This window comes from Panthera tigris, chromosome F3 (assembly GCF_018350195.1).
Source record: "Panthera tigris isolate Pti1 chromosome F3, P.tigris_Pti1_mat1.1, whole genome shotgun sequence".
Lineage (NCBI taxonomy): Eukaryota > Metazoa > Chordata > Mammalia > Carnivora > Felidae > Panthera > Panthera tigris.
The window spans coordinates 69,354,813-69,369,114 of record NC_056678.1 but is presented as its reverse complement, the minus strand read 5'-3'; the positions used below and the strand labels follow the sequence as shown (position 1 = coordinate 69,369,114).

The following is a 14,302-nucleotide window of genomic DNA, read 5'->3' as shown; positions in this document are numbered from 1 at the left end:
GGCAAATATAGAGAGCACGCACGCGGAACAAAACATCCCTGCCATCTGAAGTTGGTCTTTGCTCTAAGACCATCAGAAAAACTGGTCCTAAAATTCTCCAAAAATGCCAGGTATAGGGAATATACTGCTCTCTGCGCAGAATCCCTTGCTCATCATTCCACCCTAGCTGCATTATTTCTCTTTGGAGATTTTCCTGGCCCCAAAGCAAGCTTACGTCCTCATCTGGGGCTCTAGCAATCTCCCCAGCTTCTGTTGCGGTGCTCAGTCATGTTACGTGGTAGCTGTTGGTCCCAAGCACGGCTCCCCCAGGGCACGGCCTATGCACACCCAGCGCGTGGCGGGCGCACCGGGACAGCTGGCGGGTCGGGGACTGGAGAGGGTAGCGGCGCGGCAGCGTCAGTGACCCCTGCTGGCCGCGAGAGGGCACACCGACCCCACGGCGCGGGGAAGGCGGCCCGCGCGGTCCAGTGCCCCCCAAACCCTCGCCCCAGCCGACGCCCCCACCACCGGGTCACTTCCAACACCGTCTCCCACCGCCGCCGCGAACCCACGTTCCAGGAGCGGCCCCGGGGTCACTGCCCTCCCTTCCCCCCACCCCAGCCACCAAACGCTCTTCTCCCCCTTCCTGCAGCCTTTTGGGAACTAAAAGGTTAACTCCGCCCTCCCCCTGGGCCCCTTTTCCGCACTAACCCTCTCAATCTGGAAGCTGGGACACGGGGGCGGTCCTGGGTGGACTGGGTCACGGGGACCCTGGGCTCCCTAGTTTAACGCCCTTTCCAGAAACCTGCCACCCTCCCGTCCACCCCCAGACGCACACACATCCGTAGGCTCACACCTTTTCTTGCCAAGATCCCGAACCAACGCAGCTCTCTTCCCCAAACGGAACCAGGTAGGGAGGGAGGAGGCGGGGCGCGAAAGCGTCCCGGCTGCCCCCACTCGAGTCGCCCTTCGGTCCTCCTCCCGACCCCAGCGAGCGAGCCCCTTCGCGGCGCGGCTCCCCGCAGGAGGAAGGCGCGGAGGGTCTCGGAGCAGAGCGCGCGGGCAGGTCCGCAACTTCGGGGCGGGGACGAAGGGGTTAAAGGTCCGGGGCTGGCGCTCCCGTCGCCGAGTCTGGGAGGGGAAGCGGCGGGAGGAAGGGCCCGGAGCCTGGCTCCGGTCCTCCCCTGTCCCCCCCCCCCTCCCCCCCGACAGCCGGGGACTTGAGCCGGCCGGACGCCCCCGCTGGCACCCTCCCGGGGCGGGCGCCCAGGCGCGCACGAAAGCCCGCCGCTCCCCTTCCCCGGCTCGCGCCCTCGCCCACCCCCCTCCCTTGGGCGCTCTCGCTCCTTCCAACACTCACTCACCGGCGCGCTCGCCCGCGCCCCGGGCCACGGCGCCCCTCCGTTCGCGCCCACCTGCCCCGCGGCGCCCTCCACCCGCCCCTCGCGCGGCGGCCGGACGGGCAGCGTGCCCCGGGGTGGGCGCGCCCCGGGCCCGCGACGCGCGGCTGGGCCGGAGGGTGCCTGGGGGGCCATGGCGCGAGCGCTCGCCCGCCGAGCTGCCCGCTGAGGCCATGCTGCGCCCCCGGCGCCCCGGGCGCCCCGCCGGCGCCCGCCTGCTCCCGCTCCCGCCGCTGCTGCTGCTGCTGCCGCTGCTGCTGCCCGGAGGCCACGCGGGGAACCTGACGGTGGCCGTGGTGCTGCCGCTGGCCAACACCTCGTACCCGTGGTCGTGGGCGCGCGTGGGGCCGGCGGTGGAGCTGGCGCTGGCCCGGGTGAGGGCGCGGCCCGACTGGCTGCCCGGCTGGACGGTGCGCACGGTGCTGGGCAGCAGCGAGAACGCGCGGGGCGTCTGCTCCGACACGGCCGCGCCGCTGGCCGCCGTGGACCTCAAGTGGGAGCACAGCCCCGCGGTGTTCCTGGGCCCCGGCTGCGTGTACGCCGCAGCCCCCGTGGGGCGCTTCACGGCGCACTGGCGGGTGCCGCTGCTGACGGCCGGCGCGCCGGCGCTGGGCTTCGGGGCCAAGGACGAGTACGCGCTGACCACCCGCGCGGGGCCCAGCCACGCCAAGCTGGGGGACCTGGTGGCGGCGCTGCACCGACGGCTGGGCTGGGAGCGCCAGGCGCTCGTGCTCTACGCGTACCGGCCCGGCGACGACCAGCCCTGCTTCTTCGTGGTGGAAGGCCTGTACGTGCGCCTGCGCCACCGCCTCAACGTCACGGTGGACCACCTGGAGTTCGCCGAAGGCGACCCCCAGCACTACTCCCTGCTGCTGCGGACCGTGAGGCGCCAAGGCCGAGGTGAGGGGGCGGCTCTTCCTCCCGAGGCTGCACGGCCCGGCTCTCTCCGCGGTTCTGCGCTCCCCGACTCCCCCCCCCCCCCCCCCACCTGCTTCCCACCGCTGCCTCCGGAGTCGCGGGAGGGGCGGGCGGGGGACGCCCAGTAGGTCCCCCGGCTTGGTGCCCATCCCTGCTCCCCTCCTCCACTTCTGGTTTCCTCCAGCAGCCTCTCCTCGTCCCACACGCCCTCTCCACCCCCAGTCCCCTCTCTGCTGGCCAGCCTTCCCCTCTCCCTCCCTTGCTGACCCCACCTTCCCCACCTTTGGCTCCACTGTTGCGGCTCTCCCTATCTTTGCTCCTTCCTCCAACCCTGCCCACTGACTCCTCCCAGCCCTCTTCACCTTTCTCTCGGCAGCCAGCCGCTGAGGCCCTAGCAGTCCGGAGTCCACAAATTCCCTGGCCTGAGTTCCCCCTCTGCACTCTGTCGGGATCTAGGCTCCTGTCTCTCTGTCTCTCTCTGACCGCCCCCTTCCTCCCCAGTTATCTACATATGCAGCTCCCCAGATGCCTTCAGAACTCTGATGCTTTTAGCCCTGGAAGCTGGCCTGAGTGGGGAGGACTATGTGTTTTTCCACCTGGACCTCTTTGGACAAAGCCTGCAAGGTGCACACGGTCTTGCTTCCCACAGGCCCTGGGAGAGAGGCGATGGGCAGGATGCCAGTGCCCAGCAGGCCTTTCGGGTGAGGGTCCAGGCTGCAAGCCCAGGCTGTGGGACTCTGTGCTGGTGGCACATAGTTTCTGGGCACTGGGTTCCTCGGGGTCTGAAGGGCTCTAGAAAAAAGGTTCTTGACTGCTCAGGGACTTTGGTGAGGGAGGCCAGGAAGAGTGTGGAGTGTAAAAAGGTCTAGCAAACTTCAGAGCTAGGAGGCTGAAAAGATGAACAAATGGGCTTGAGGTGGGAGGGTGTTCCCGTCCCACAGACTGACAGGACTTGAGGAGTCATCCCATTGGCTCCCCTGCTTTGGAGCAGGCAGTGCCTCACGGGTGACATGGAGTCCATCCACTCCGACCTTGGGCTAAGCGGAGATGCACTGGGGAGGTGGCCCAGGGTACTGGGAGGACTGGGTCATGGCCCAGCTCTCCCCTCTCCACTGACCCCTTCCTCAGGCCGCCAAAATCATCACATATAAAGAGCCGGACAACCCTGAGTACTTCCAATTCCTGCAGCAGCTAAAACACTTGGCCCAGGAGAAGTTCAACTTCACCCTTGAGGACGGCCTGGTAAGGGGGGTCCTGGGACCCTGCAGCATGGACTCCACACTGCCCTGCCGGTGCCCAGCCTGTTCTCTCAGCCACCTCCATATTCCCAGGCCTCCCCTTCTTCCCCTCCCCCCCCCCCCCCCCCCCCCCCGCCACACCGTTCTCACCTTCTGATAACTAAGGGGACACTGAAGGGTCGGTCAGCCTCCGGAACTCAGGTCCTCATCAGTAAAATGAGGATGATGTGTCCTACTCTGTCTGCCTAGAGGGATTCAGAAGTGGAGGTTGACGAGGAGGTGTCTTATGAGTAGTCAAGTCTCTGTCCACGGAAGGGGGGGGTTTCTCCCGTCCCCTCCCAAGGTCCCAGCGCCGCCCAGATCTTCCCACCCAGGGTGTCCCCACTGAGCGCGCTTCGTGGATCCCACCCCGGCCAAGCCCCCTTGTTCCTGCAGATGAACACCATCCCAGCGTCCTTCCACGATGGGCTCCTGCTCTACATCCAGGCAGTGACAGAGACTCTGGCACATGGGGGAACCTTCACTGATGGGGAGGCCGTCACTCAGCGGATGTGGAACCGGAGCTTCCAAGGTCAGCGGCTGGAGGTGGCAGGGACAATCCACCTTGGGGCACCCCGAGCAGGAGGCCATGAGAAGCCTCCAGCCTGCCGCTGCGGGGGTCACTCGCCCATGCCCGTCCTTTCCTGTCTTCTGTAAGGGAGCTCCACGACCGCCCCATCTGCCTTGCTCCATCAGGAAGTCCTCCCAAGTGCCCAACCTCAGTCATTCCTGCTGCTGACACGTCCTTCTTGTTGTTATTATTATATGTGACATATTACATATACGTTTGGAGGGCAAGGCAAAGAAGATCGGAGGGTGGAGATCAGGTAGGGTGGGTACCCTCCTGAACTTCCACGTCCTCAAAACACAGCCATCTTCCTCCATGCCCCAGGGGTGACAGGATACTGGAAAATGGACAGCAATGGAGATCGGGAGACCGACTTCTCCCTCTGGGATATGCATCCTGAGACTGGCACTTTCAGGGTAAGGGTGTGCCCCCAGAAGACAGTGCCGTATAGGCAGGAAGGACGTCTTGCCCTCCCTCCTTCCCCCAGGGCATCTGTCGGCTCTGTAGTCACTCCACCATGCTTGCTCGCTTTTGGAGAGCCCTGGGTAGAAGAGACCCAGCTCGGGTCTGGGGGAGCAGCCGGAATGATAGGGACTCACAAGCATTACCCTTGGGGAACCGCAGCTCTGAGGAGGGGGCACAGCCCTAACTTCAGGAAGTCCCACATCTCCTAAGACAGGCAGGCCCCTCTCCCAGCAGAGACAGGCTCACGTGGTGGCCACACAGCTCATTAAATTCAGTCAGGAACAGGAAGGAATTGAGGCCACAAGTGCTGAGGAGCAGATCACTCGGGGAAGACTTCCTGGAGGAGGGGTACGTGGCTTAGGCCTGCGAATGTGGACTGAGAACACTGCCTTTTCCTGTTTCCTATGTGCTTCAGTCCAAGATCGTAAACTCCCTGATGTCGAGTCGGGGTTCTACGTGGAGTTTTCTTCATAAAGCCCTTGAGTAGTTTTCAGGTTTTTCCACTCTGGTGACCGGGGTATGAGGGGCTTGGTAAACAGTGGACAGCCCAGACACAGGCCGGGGAAGCAGAGACGGGGGAGGCCGCGCAGCTCCACTGGACGGGAAGCGTCGCCCCGGGCCTTGCCCTCCTGCCACTCCTGCCCTCCCGTAGGTGGTTCTGAACTACAATGGGACCTCCCGAGAGCTGGTGGCCGTGCCGGGGCACGAACTAAGCTGGCCCCTGGGCCACCCACCTCCTGACATCCCCAAATGTGGCTTTGACAACGAGGACCCGGCTTGCAACCAAGGTGACTGCCTCTTGCCTTCCAGGCCTCCGTTCTGGAGAGGCTCCTGCTTCAGGAGTCAGATGGGTGCTCCTCTCCCACACTCAGGGCTTTCTGGAGGGACATCTGCCTTTTTCTTCCCTTCACTCACCTTCCTAGTTCACTGAGGGACTATTAGAAGGTTCCTCTTCCTGCTCTCTAACCCAAATCTCTCCTGCTGCAACTTGTGCAGACCACTTTTCCACGCTGGAAGTTCTGGCCGTGGTGGGCAGCCTCTCCCTGCTCAGCATTCTGACCGTCTCCTTCTTCATATACAGGTGAGCTTTGGAGGCGGGTGGGGAGTGAGGCTGGGGGGCCTGGAGAACTGGCTGCCGAGGTGGCAGGGACCTGCAGGGAAGCGGGAGAGGTGGAAGGCCGAGGGAGGTGGGGGAGGAGACAAGGCCGAGGGAGGTGGGGGAGGAGACGGGGCTAAAAAGCCGCAGGGCACAGGGAGGAGAGAAGAGGGGCCGGCGGGGAGGGGCCGGGAGGGATGAGGCTGTGAGAAGAGCAGAGCAGGCGAGTGGGCTGGTCCACCCTCGCCTCGGGCACACCTGCTGGGGAGCAGAGGTTCCAACCCTGTGGGACTGGGCCCAGTCAGTTGAGCAAGGCTGACGTGCACGGAGCGGAGAGGGGAGGTGCAGGACCCCCCCCTGCCTTCTGGTGGGAGGCTGGCCTGCCGCGCAGACATTAAGGACACAGGCCTGCAAGGAGGGCACTTCCTCACACGATGTTTCTTTTTGTTCACGTAACAATGCTTTGAAATAAATGTCGAGGTCGCCCATTCCCAAATCAGGACGTGAGGACGTGAGACTCAGAGACACGAAGTGGCTGCCCAAGGTCCCTGGGAGGCAGGCAAAGCCTGGCCCACACCTCCCGGCCCTCAGCCCCCGTCCGCCCGTCTCTTAGCACACGCGGCGGCCCCGGGCTCTGAGGCCCGGGGTCAGGGGTTCAGACGTGGCTCCCCTGTTCATGCCCCAGGAAGATGCAGCTCGAGAGGGACCTGGCCTCAGAGCTGTGGCGGGTGCGCTGGGAGGACGTGCAGCCCAGCAGCCTCGACCGGCACCTCCGGAGTGCAGGCAGCCGGCTGACGCTCAGCGCGGTGAGGAGCCCCCGTGGGGGTGGGCAGCGGGGGCCGGGCAGGGGTCCGGGCAGCGCCTGCTGGGCAGTGCAGACGGCGCGCTTCCGATCCCAGCCCTGCCCTTTCTCGCTGTGTGACCTTGGACAAGTGCTGTTCCCCTCAGAGACTACCTCAGATGACGGTCACGTGCACAGAGCCTCCTTCGCAGGAGGCTTTCAAAGACCAAACACGGTAGACGTGAAAATACATTTCTAAAAAAATAAACAGGGGCGCCTGGGTGGCGCAGTCAAAGCCTCTGACTCTTGATTTCGGTTCAGGTCACGAACTCACGGTTCTTGCCCTGCGTCAGGCTCTGTGCTGAGAATGTGGAGCCTGCTTGAGATTCTCTCTCTCCCGCGCTCTCTCTCCCTCTCTCAAAAGTAAACATTTAAAAAAAAAAATAACAAATGAGGAAAGGATCTCATGATGTGGAACGAGAAGCAGGACAGCCGCGAGATCAGGCGGGGCAGTGAAGGCCAGAGCTCAGGCAGCCAGAATGGAGAGCTGAGCCCATGGCAGGGCTCCCAGGCTGATCGGTCCCTCCTGCTCTCTGTCCCTCCAGAGAGGCTCCAATTACGGCTCCCTGCTGACCACAGAGGGCCAGTTCCAAGTGTTTGCCAAAACGGCATATTATAAGGTGGGCCAGGGGAAAGACTGAGGGTCCTTGGGGTGGGCAGGGCTGCCCTCCAACGGCTCAGGACGGGCCCCAGGGCCACTGTCAGCAGTTGCCGTCACCACCACTGGGCCATCTCACGATGCAACCTCCATTCCTTGCCCAGGGCAACCTCGTGGCTGTGAAGCGTGTGAACCGTAAACGCATCGAGCTGACTCGTAAAGTGCTGTTTGAACTGAAGCATGTAAGTGGGGCTGCGAGGCAGTGGCCTAGGAGAGGTCCCAGGGACACAGGAGGTGGGGGGATCCCAGGGTGTCTTAAGAAAGGGATGGGCCCTGCATATTGTGCTAAGAGAGAGGGTCCCAGAGGGGAGAAGAGACTAGTAGAGGAAGCCTAGAGGAGGTTCCTTGAGGGGCTGTGCTCGATGCCCCTGGTGGGTGGAGGGATCAGGAGGCAGAGTGAGCCGGAGGAGGTACCGCAGGGGGAGTCACCGGACTCCTAGAGTGTCTGCAGAGAGTGAACGGGCACTGAGAACACTGAGAGGCCCCTGAGGGTGGAGGGCCACTTGGTGAGGAGGGACGTCTCTGCCAGGCTCCTGATGCTGGCTTCCCCCTGCAGATGCGGGATGTACAGAACGAACACCTGACCAGGTTTGTGGGTGCCTGCACTGACCCCCCCAACATCTGTATCCTCACGGAGTACTGTCCCCGTGGGAGTTTGCAGGTGAGGGGACAAGAGGAGGGGGGTCAGGAGATGTGGGCCTAGCCCTGGTTCTGTTCCCCACTGCCGTATGACCCCCAGGCAAACCTCCTCCTTTCTGCCCTTTATCTGCCCCATCTGTAAACGGGGAGGGGGGCACTAGAGTAAATCCAAGTTTTTGTCTTTTTGTGCCTGGGCCCAGTCTTTGTGTGACTGGGCCCCTGCACCCCTCCTGGGGTCTGCCGGGTGCGTGCCTCACTCTTCTTGCCCAGCAGGACATTCTGGAGAATGAGAGCATCACCTTGGACTGGATGTTCCGATACTCTCTTACCAATGACATCGTCAAGGTAAGCCCGGAATCCCCCATGCGATGTGTGGGGGAGGGGCCAGGCAGGCGTCTCCCCTGGCCCTGGTTGTAGGTCTCACTTACACCGAAGACCTCGGCCTCCGCAAATTTCCAGGGTATGCTGTTCCTGCACAATGGGGCCATTTGCTCTCATGGCAACCTCAAGTCTTCCAACTGTGTGGTGGACGGGCGCTTCGTGCTCAAGATCACTGACTTCGGGCTGGAGAGCTTCAGGGACCCGGAACCAGAGCAAGGCCACACCCTCTATGCCAGTGAGCCCACACTCTGCCCCCTAAGACCCGCCCCCCTCCAAACACAGCCCGGCGGGGGCAACTGATGCCAGGCCTCTGAAGGGCTTGGCGTGCCATTCTGGATTCCTGGTTTGGCTCATTCGCCAGTGGAAAGGGGAGCCTTTCCCCTGGAGGCTGTGTCTTTGTAGCACTCGGCGTGATGGCCGCACGCTGCTCCAGCCACGTCTTCTAGGACCTTGTTCCCCCCCCCGACACACCCCCACCCCTCAGCTTTAGGGCCCTTCGCCCGGTCACTCCTGACCTCTAACCTGCAGAAAAGTTGTGGACAGCCCCTGAGCTCCTGCGAATGGCCTCACCCCCTGCCCGGGGCTCCCAGGCAGGTGACGTGTACAGCTTTGGAATCATCCTTCAGGAGATTGCCCTGAGGAGTGGCGTCTTCCATGTGGAGGGTTTGGACCTTAGCCCCAAAGGTGAGAGGACCATGGAGTCCCCTAGCCCTGCCACAGCTGCACCTGAGCCCAGCCCCAGGGTGAGGGACCCCTGCAAACACCACCACACCCGCCTCCTGGAAGGTTCTGTTGCTGCCAGTGACTCCGCTGTCTGCCCGCCTGCCTACCCCGGGGTCCCGGCCCGCTCCTGGACCTCCCCGCTGTGTCTCTCACTAGCCCTGGGCTGGCCCCAGCCCTCAGCCCCTCCTGCCTCACCACAGAGATCGTGGAGCGTGTGACTCGGGGTGAGCAGCCCCCCTTCCGGCCCTCCCTGGCCCTGCAGAGTCACCTGGAGGAGCTGGGGCAGCTGATGCAGAGGTGCTGGGCTGAGGAGCCGCAGGAACGGCCCCCCTTCCAGCAGATTCGCCTGATGCTGCGCAAGTTCAACAGGTTGCTGGTGTCCGTGTGTCCCCCGTGCCCAACAGCTACCCTGTGCCCCACACTTAAGTCTTTTCTCCCAGCAGTGGCCAGGGACCCCACTGCGGCCCGCCGGCCCCTCCTCAGTGGTACAGAGCAGAGGGGAGCACATACTCTTGTCCTCCAACCCAGCCCTGGGGGCCATCTGTCGCACTGTGCCCCACAGACCCCCCCCCACACCCCTCTGCCATCCCGGGTGCCCACACTCTGTCCTTAATTGATCCCCGTTCACCTGCTTCTAACTCGCTTCTGTTCAACAAAGACGAACGAAGTAGCCAGTATCTCTGAAGCTTCCGGACTCTGGGGTCTCAGAGATGAATGGAACTTTCTTCCTACCCTTTCCCCTGCCACGCCCACCCTGCCATGCTCCCCAGGCCTGGCCTTCTCCGCTGCCCTGCACAGGGGCTGACATGGCAGCCTGGGTCTGGTGAGCTGGGGAGGGCGCTCTGGGCAGCTCTCTCACTGCCTCTGCCCTGCTCCCGGGGCCTCAGGGAGCACAGCAGCAACATCCTGGACAACTTGCTGTCCCGCATGGAGCAGTATGCCAACAACCTAGAGGAGCTGGTGGAGGACAGGACCCAGGCCTACCTGGAGGAGAAGCGCAAGGCCGAGGCCCTGCTCTACCAGATTCTGCCCCAGTGAGTGCCCACGTGTGGTGACCCTCTGCCACCCTGTTCCAGCCCCGCCTCCCGCGCTTATCCTATACCTGCCCCTGACCCCACAGCTCAGTGGCTGAGCAGCTCAAGCGTGGGGAGACGGTCCAGGCTGAAGCCTTCGACAGTGTTACCATCTACTTCAGCGACATTGTGGGCTTCACGGCCCTGTCGGCAGAGAGCACGCCTATGCAGGTCAGTGCGGCACGGCCACAGGTGAGGGCCAGGCAGGCTGTGCTTGGCCAGCCTTTCTGTCCCATCAGGACTGCCTTCTGGTCCCATTTTCCCCACTTGAGCCCAGATGGGCTCCCTGACTCCATACCCGTCTTGGCCTCTCTTCCCTTCCAGGTGGTGACCCTGCTCAATGATCTGTACACCTGCTTTGATGCCGTCATAGACAACTTTGATGTGTACAAGGTGAGGGTGGGAGCAGGGATGGAGGGGGACAGAAAGATGGTGATGGGCAGGGTCAGAGAAGGGTGATGGGCAGAATGACATAGAGCCTCAGGAGAGGAGACCATGGGACATGGGCAGAGACTGTTACCCGGAGACCCAGGGACAGGCAGGGAAAGGACGGCACAGATGAGGTTACCAAACACATGTGGGGCGGCACAGGGAGGAGAAATTTCCGGTGTTTATGCCCTGCATCCTCTGGTGGGCCCGGCAGGTGGAGACCATTGGCGATGCCTACATGGTCGTGTCGGGGCTCCCCGTGCGGAACGGGCTGCTGCACGCCCGCGAGGTGGCCCGCATGGCCCTGGCGCTTCTGGATGCTGTGCGCTCCTTCCGCATCCGCCACCGGCCCCAGGAGGAGCTGCGCTTGCGAATCGGTGTCCACACAGGTGAGGGAGACAGACACACACACACACACACACACACACACACACACACACACACACCTGGATTCCCAGGGGCCTCGGGTCCACCACTTGACTCTCATGGAACACCCCTCCCCACCCCCTCCAGGACCCGTGTGCGCCGGCGTGGTAGGGCTGAAGATGCCTCGCTACTGCCTCTTCGGAGACACAGTCAACACCGCCTCCAGGATGGAGTCTAACGGGGAAGGTAAAGTGGCTGGGCTGCTCGCAGTGGCTGGAGGGACAGACAGGCTTCAGCGAGGACGGCCCCACCGGCGGCTCACCCCCAGCCAGGGTACATCACCTCCAATCCATCAGAGATCAGCGCCCCCCCCCCCGCCCCCCCATCCAAAAGTCTTTCCAGGCAGATGTTGGACTGTCGCCCTGGTCCCCCCGCTCAGGGCCCCTCTGCTCCCTCTTGCATGTGGCAGAGGACTAGGTGTAAGTCTCTGCTCCACCATCCACACAACTGTGGGTCGATTTGCCACACTTCCTGGAGCCTCAGTTTTCCTCACCTGTGAGAGAATAAGACGCGCACCTTAGAGGAGTTATGTATGAAAACCATATGCCATGACGAGGACGCGAGTCATTCAACTTTTCTGAGCTTCAGCTGTTTATCTCTAAAACAATACCCGTCTCCGGCTCGTGAGAAACCTAGCACGGGCCGCGGAGCATAGTAGGTACCTAGGAAAAGCTTGCTGCCCTCTCCTCCTGCCCTGAGTCTTGCGTCAGGCTCCTCTTCTACCCTCCTGCTGTGTGCAATACAATTCAATTCAGTAAACATGCACTGAATGCCTACTAAGTGCCAGGCCCTGGGGTACGAAGACCACTCAGACCCCGTGTCAGCTGGCGGGGCCGGGGGGAAGTCCCTGCAGACCCCATCCAAGCCTCATGGCAGGAGATGGGCTACTTTGCAGCCCAGAGGGTCTCTGGCTCAGCAGATACTCCCTGGTCACTGTGTCTGGGGCGGTCAGAGCCGGAGGAAGGGTCTCACTGAGGTCCTGTCTTCAAGGAGCACGTTCTCAGAAATGTTTCTTTTTTTTTTTTAAACGATTTTTTTTTAAGGTTTATTTATTGTTGAGACAGGGAGAGACAGAGCATGAACGGGGGAGGGTCAGAGAGAGGGAGACACAGAATCTGAAACAGGCTCCGGGCTCTGAGCAGTCAGCACAGAGCCCGACGCGAGGCTCGAACTCACGGACCGTGAGATCGTGACCTAAGCCGAAGTCGGCCGCTCAACCGACTGCGCCACCCAGGTGCCCCTCTCAGAAATGTTTCAACAGCAAAACGAGGCCGCTCCGATGTATCCCCCAGGAGTGGTGGGAGCAACTATGGACAGAGGTGTGGGGGGTACCAGGTCGGGAGTCAGAGCCTGGGTCTGACCCCCACAGTTTGGGCCTCAATTCCCTCTGCCACAAGATGAGCGTTGAAGTAAACAAGAGCGACAACAACCACTGCCAGGAGTGCTTCCTGCGTGCCAGACTCTGCTGAGATAGTTGGTTAGCGGTTCGTGTAGCCCTCATAACAAGGCCTTGACATGGATACTGTCACCATCAGCATTTGTTGGACTAGGAAAATGAGGCACAGAGAGTTTACATTACTTCTCCAAGCAGCTGTCCCAGCTGGGATTCACTAGACAGAGCAGGACCCAAAGTCTGAGCCCCTAACCACCATGCTACACTGTCTGTCTGGAGCCTGGTAACACGCTAGAATGCTATCTACTGGAACTTTCTTTCTATAATCCGGGTTGTCCATCACAGTAGTCTCTGCCACAGGATGCTATTGATCGCTTGAAATGTGCTCGTGCAAATGAAGCCCTGGATTTTTAACTGTATTTAGTTTTAATTAACTTAAATGTGAATAGCCACCGGTGACTAGTGGCTGCGGTGTTGGACAACGCAGCCGTCAAATTCTGAGGGAGAGGCCAGAATGGCCAGACTCCACGTGGAGGGGTGGGACTCTGAAGGAGGAGGCTTCCTGAGAAAGAAAGGAGTCCTGCAGTTCCCAGTCTCCCCGCTCCCATTGCTTCCACCCCCCGCCCTCCCTTGTCCTTCCCAGCCCTGAAGATCCACTTGTCTTCTGAGACCAAGGCCGTCCTGGAAGAGTTTGGTGGTTTCGAGCTGGAGCTTCGAGGGGACGTAGAAATGAAGGTAGAGGGGAAAGCCCCTACCCTCACCATCCCTTGTGGACCAGAGGGTGCCTCCCCAGACCCCTTCTCAAGCAGCCGAGCCCACTCCCATCCCGAAGCCTTTCCTCTGATTTGGGGAAGTGGGTCAGTGCGCTGCTCCCTACACCAGCCTCCTCTTCTCTCTCCCTCCAGGGCAAAGGCAAAGTGCGGACCTACTGGCTCCTAGGGGAGCGGGGCGGTAGCACTCGAGGCTGACCTGCCCCCCCCCCCACCTTGGCCTTCTACACCCCCTTCCCTGCACCAGAGGCAACAGAGAGGTTCCAGGTCCTGGCCTCACTCACAGCAGCCCCACCACTGCCAAAGGGATCGGAGAAGTAGTTTGAACAACCCAAACGTGCTAACCCCAGTGGAGACACCAGATGTGACCTCTGGTGGAGGACTGGTGTTGGGGAGGACTCGGAGTTCATGGGACTGGACCAAAGCACACAGTCATATCCAGTGGCACACGCAGACAAGTGTACCCACTCTCCACCCGGACTCAAGCCAGGCTAGGGTGTGGACTCCACTTTGAGACACTGTGACTTCTATGGGGAGGGGGAAGAGCCACTTTAGAGGTAACAGGAAAGGGGACTACAGGTGAATCTAGGGGGTGAGGGGAGTCCACATCTAGGCCCAACCCACATGGGCCACAAACACCCCCCCATACTCCCCCCAGCACTGAATACAGTGCACAGGGGAGGGGCAGCCCTGTATGTCTTGTTTCTCCTGTGAGCAGAGACCATGAACATCTTTATTCCAGTGAATGTCTCTGGAAGGACAGCGGGTGGCCAGAAAACACAGGCGTGCTCCCTGCCCTCTGTTCCACATAAGATGCTTCCTGAGCTGGGGAGTGCAGTGTCTGAAATCAGCTTCAGTTTCCTCAGCCAGGATCTACGTGACAGCCTGTGAATTACCCAGCAGTGCTGACGCTCTTGGTCTAAGGACCTGTTTACACCCTTAAGAATTATTGAGGGCCCCAAAGAGCTTTTGTTTATGTGGATTAAATCTATCCATATATAGCATATTAGAAATTGAAACAAGTCCTTATTAACTCATTTAAATAATAAACCAATCATATGTTTATATATTTTAGTGTCTTATCGAGGACATTCTTAAGAGAAACTGGGTTTTTAATTTTTATTTTTTTACTGCCAATGTATGGTGATGAAGAACAGTGACTCAGAGCCACCGCCTTGGTTTGTGCAAAGACACCAGCAAGTTAACCCTCGTGGCCTTCCTACTATCAATATACCTGTCAAGTCACGGAGGCAAATCGTGTATTAG

General features: G+C 61.0%; 1 protein-coding gene across 1 annotated transcript; it reads left to right on the top strand.

Moving 5' to 3' along the window:
• Positions 1-1,552: 1,552 nt before the first annotated feature.
• On the top strand, positions 1,553-14,302 carry NPR1 (natriuretic peptide receptor 1). Its single transcript, XM_042975733.1, has 22 exons — positions 1,553-2,279; positions 2,799-2,998; positions 3,426-3,539; positions 3,971-4,106; positions 4,467-4,558; positions 5,260-5,395; positions 5,604-5,688; positions 6,389-6,509; positions 7,090-7,164; positions 7,307-7,384; positions 7,759-7,863; positions 8,115-8,186; positions 8,301-8,457; positions 8,751-8,906; positions 9,146-9,314; positions 9,833-9,979; positions 10,066-10,189; positions 10,343-10,411; positions 10,662-10,836; positions 10,961-11,059; positions 12,910-13,001; positions 13,172-14,302. Exons 1-22 carry the CDS (start codon positions 1,553-1,555, stop codon positions 13,232-13,234), a joined length of 3,192 nt encoding a protein of 1,063 aa, XP_042831667.1. The 3' UTR covers positions 13,235-14,302.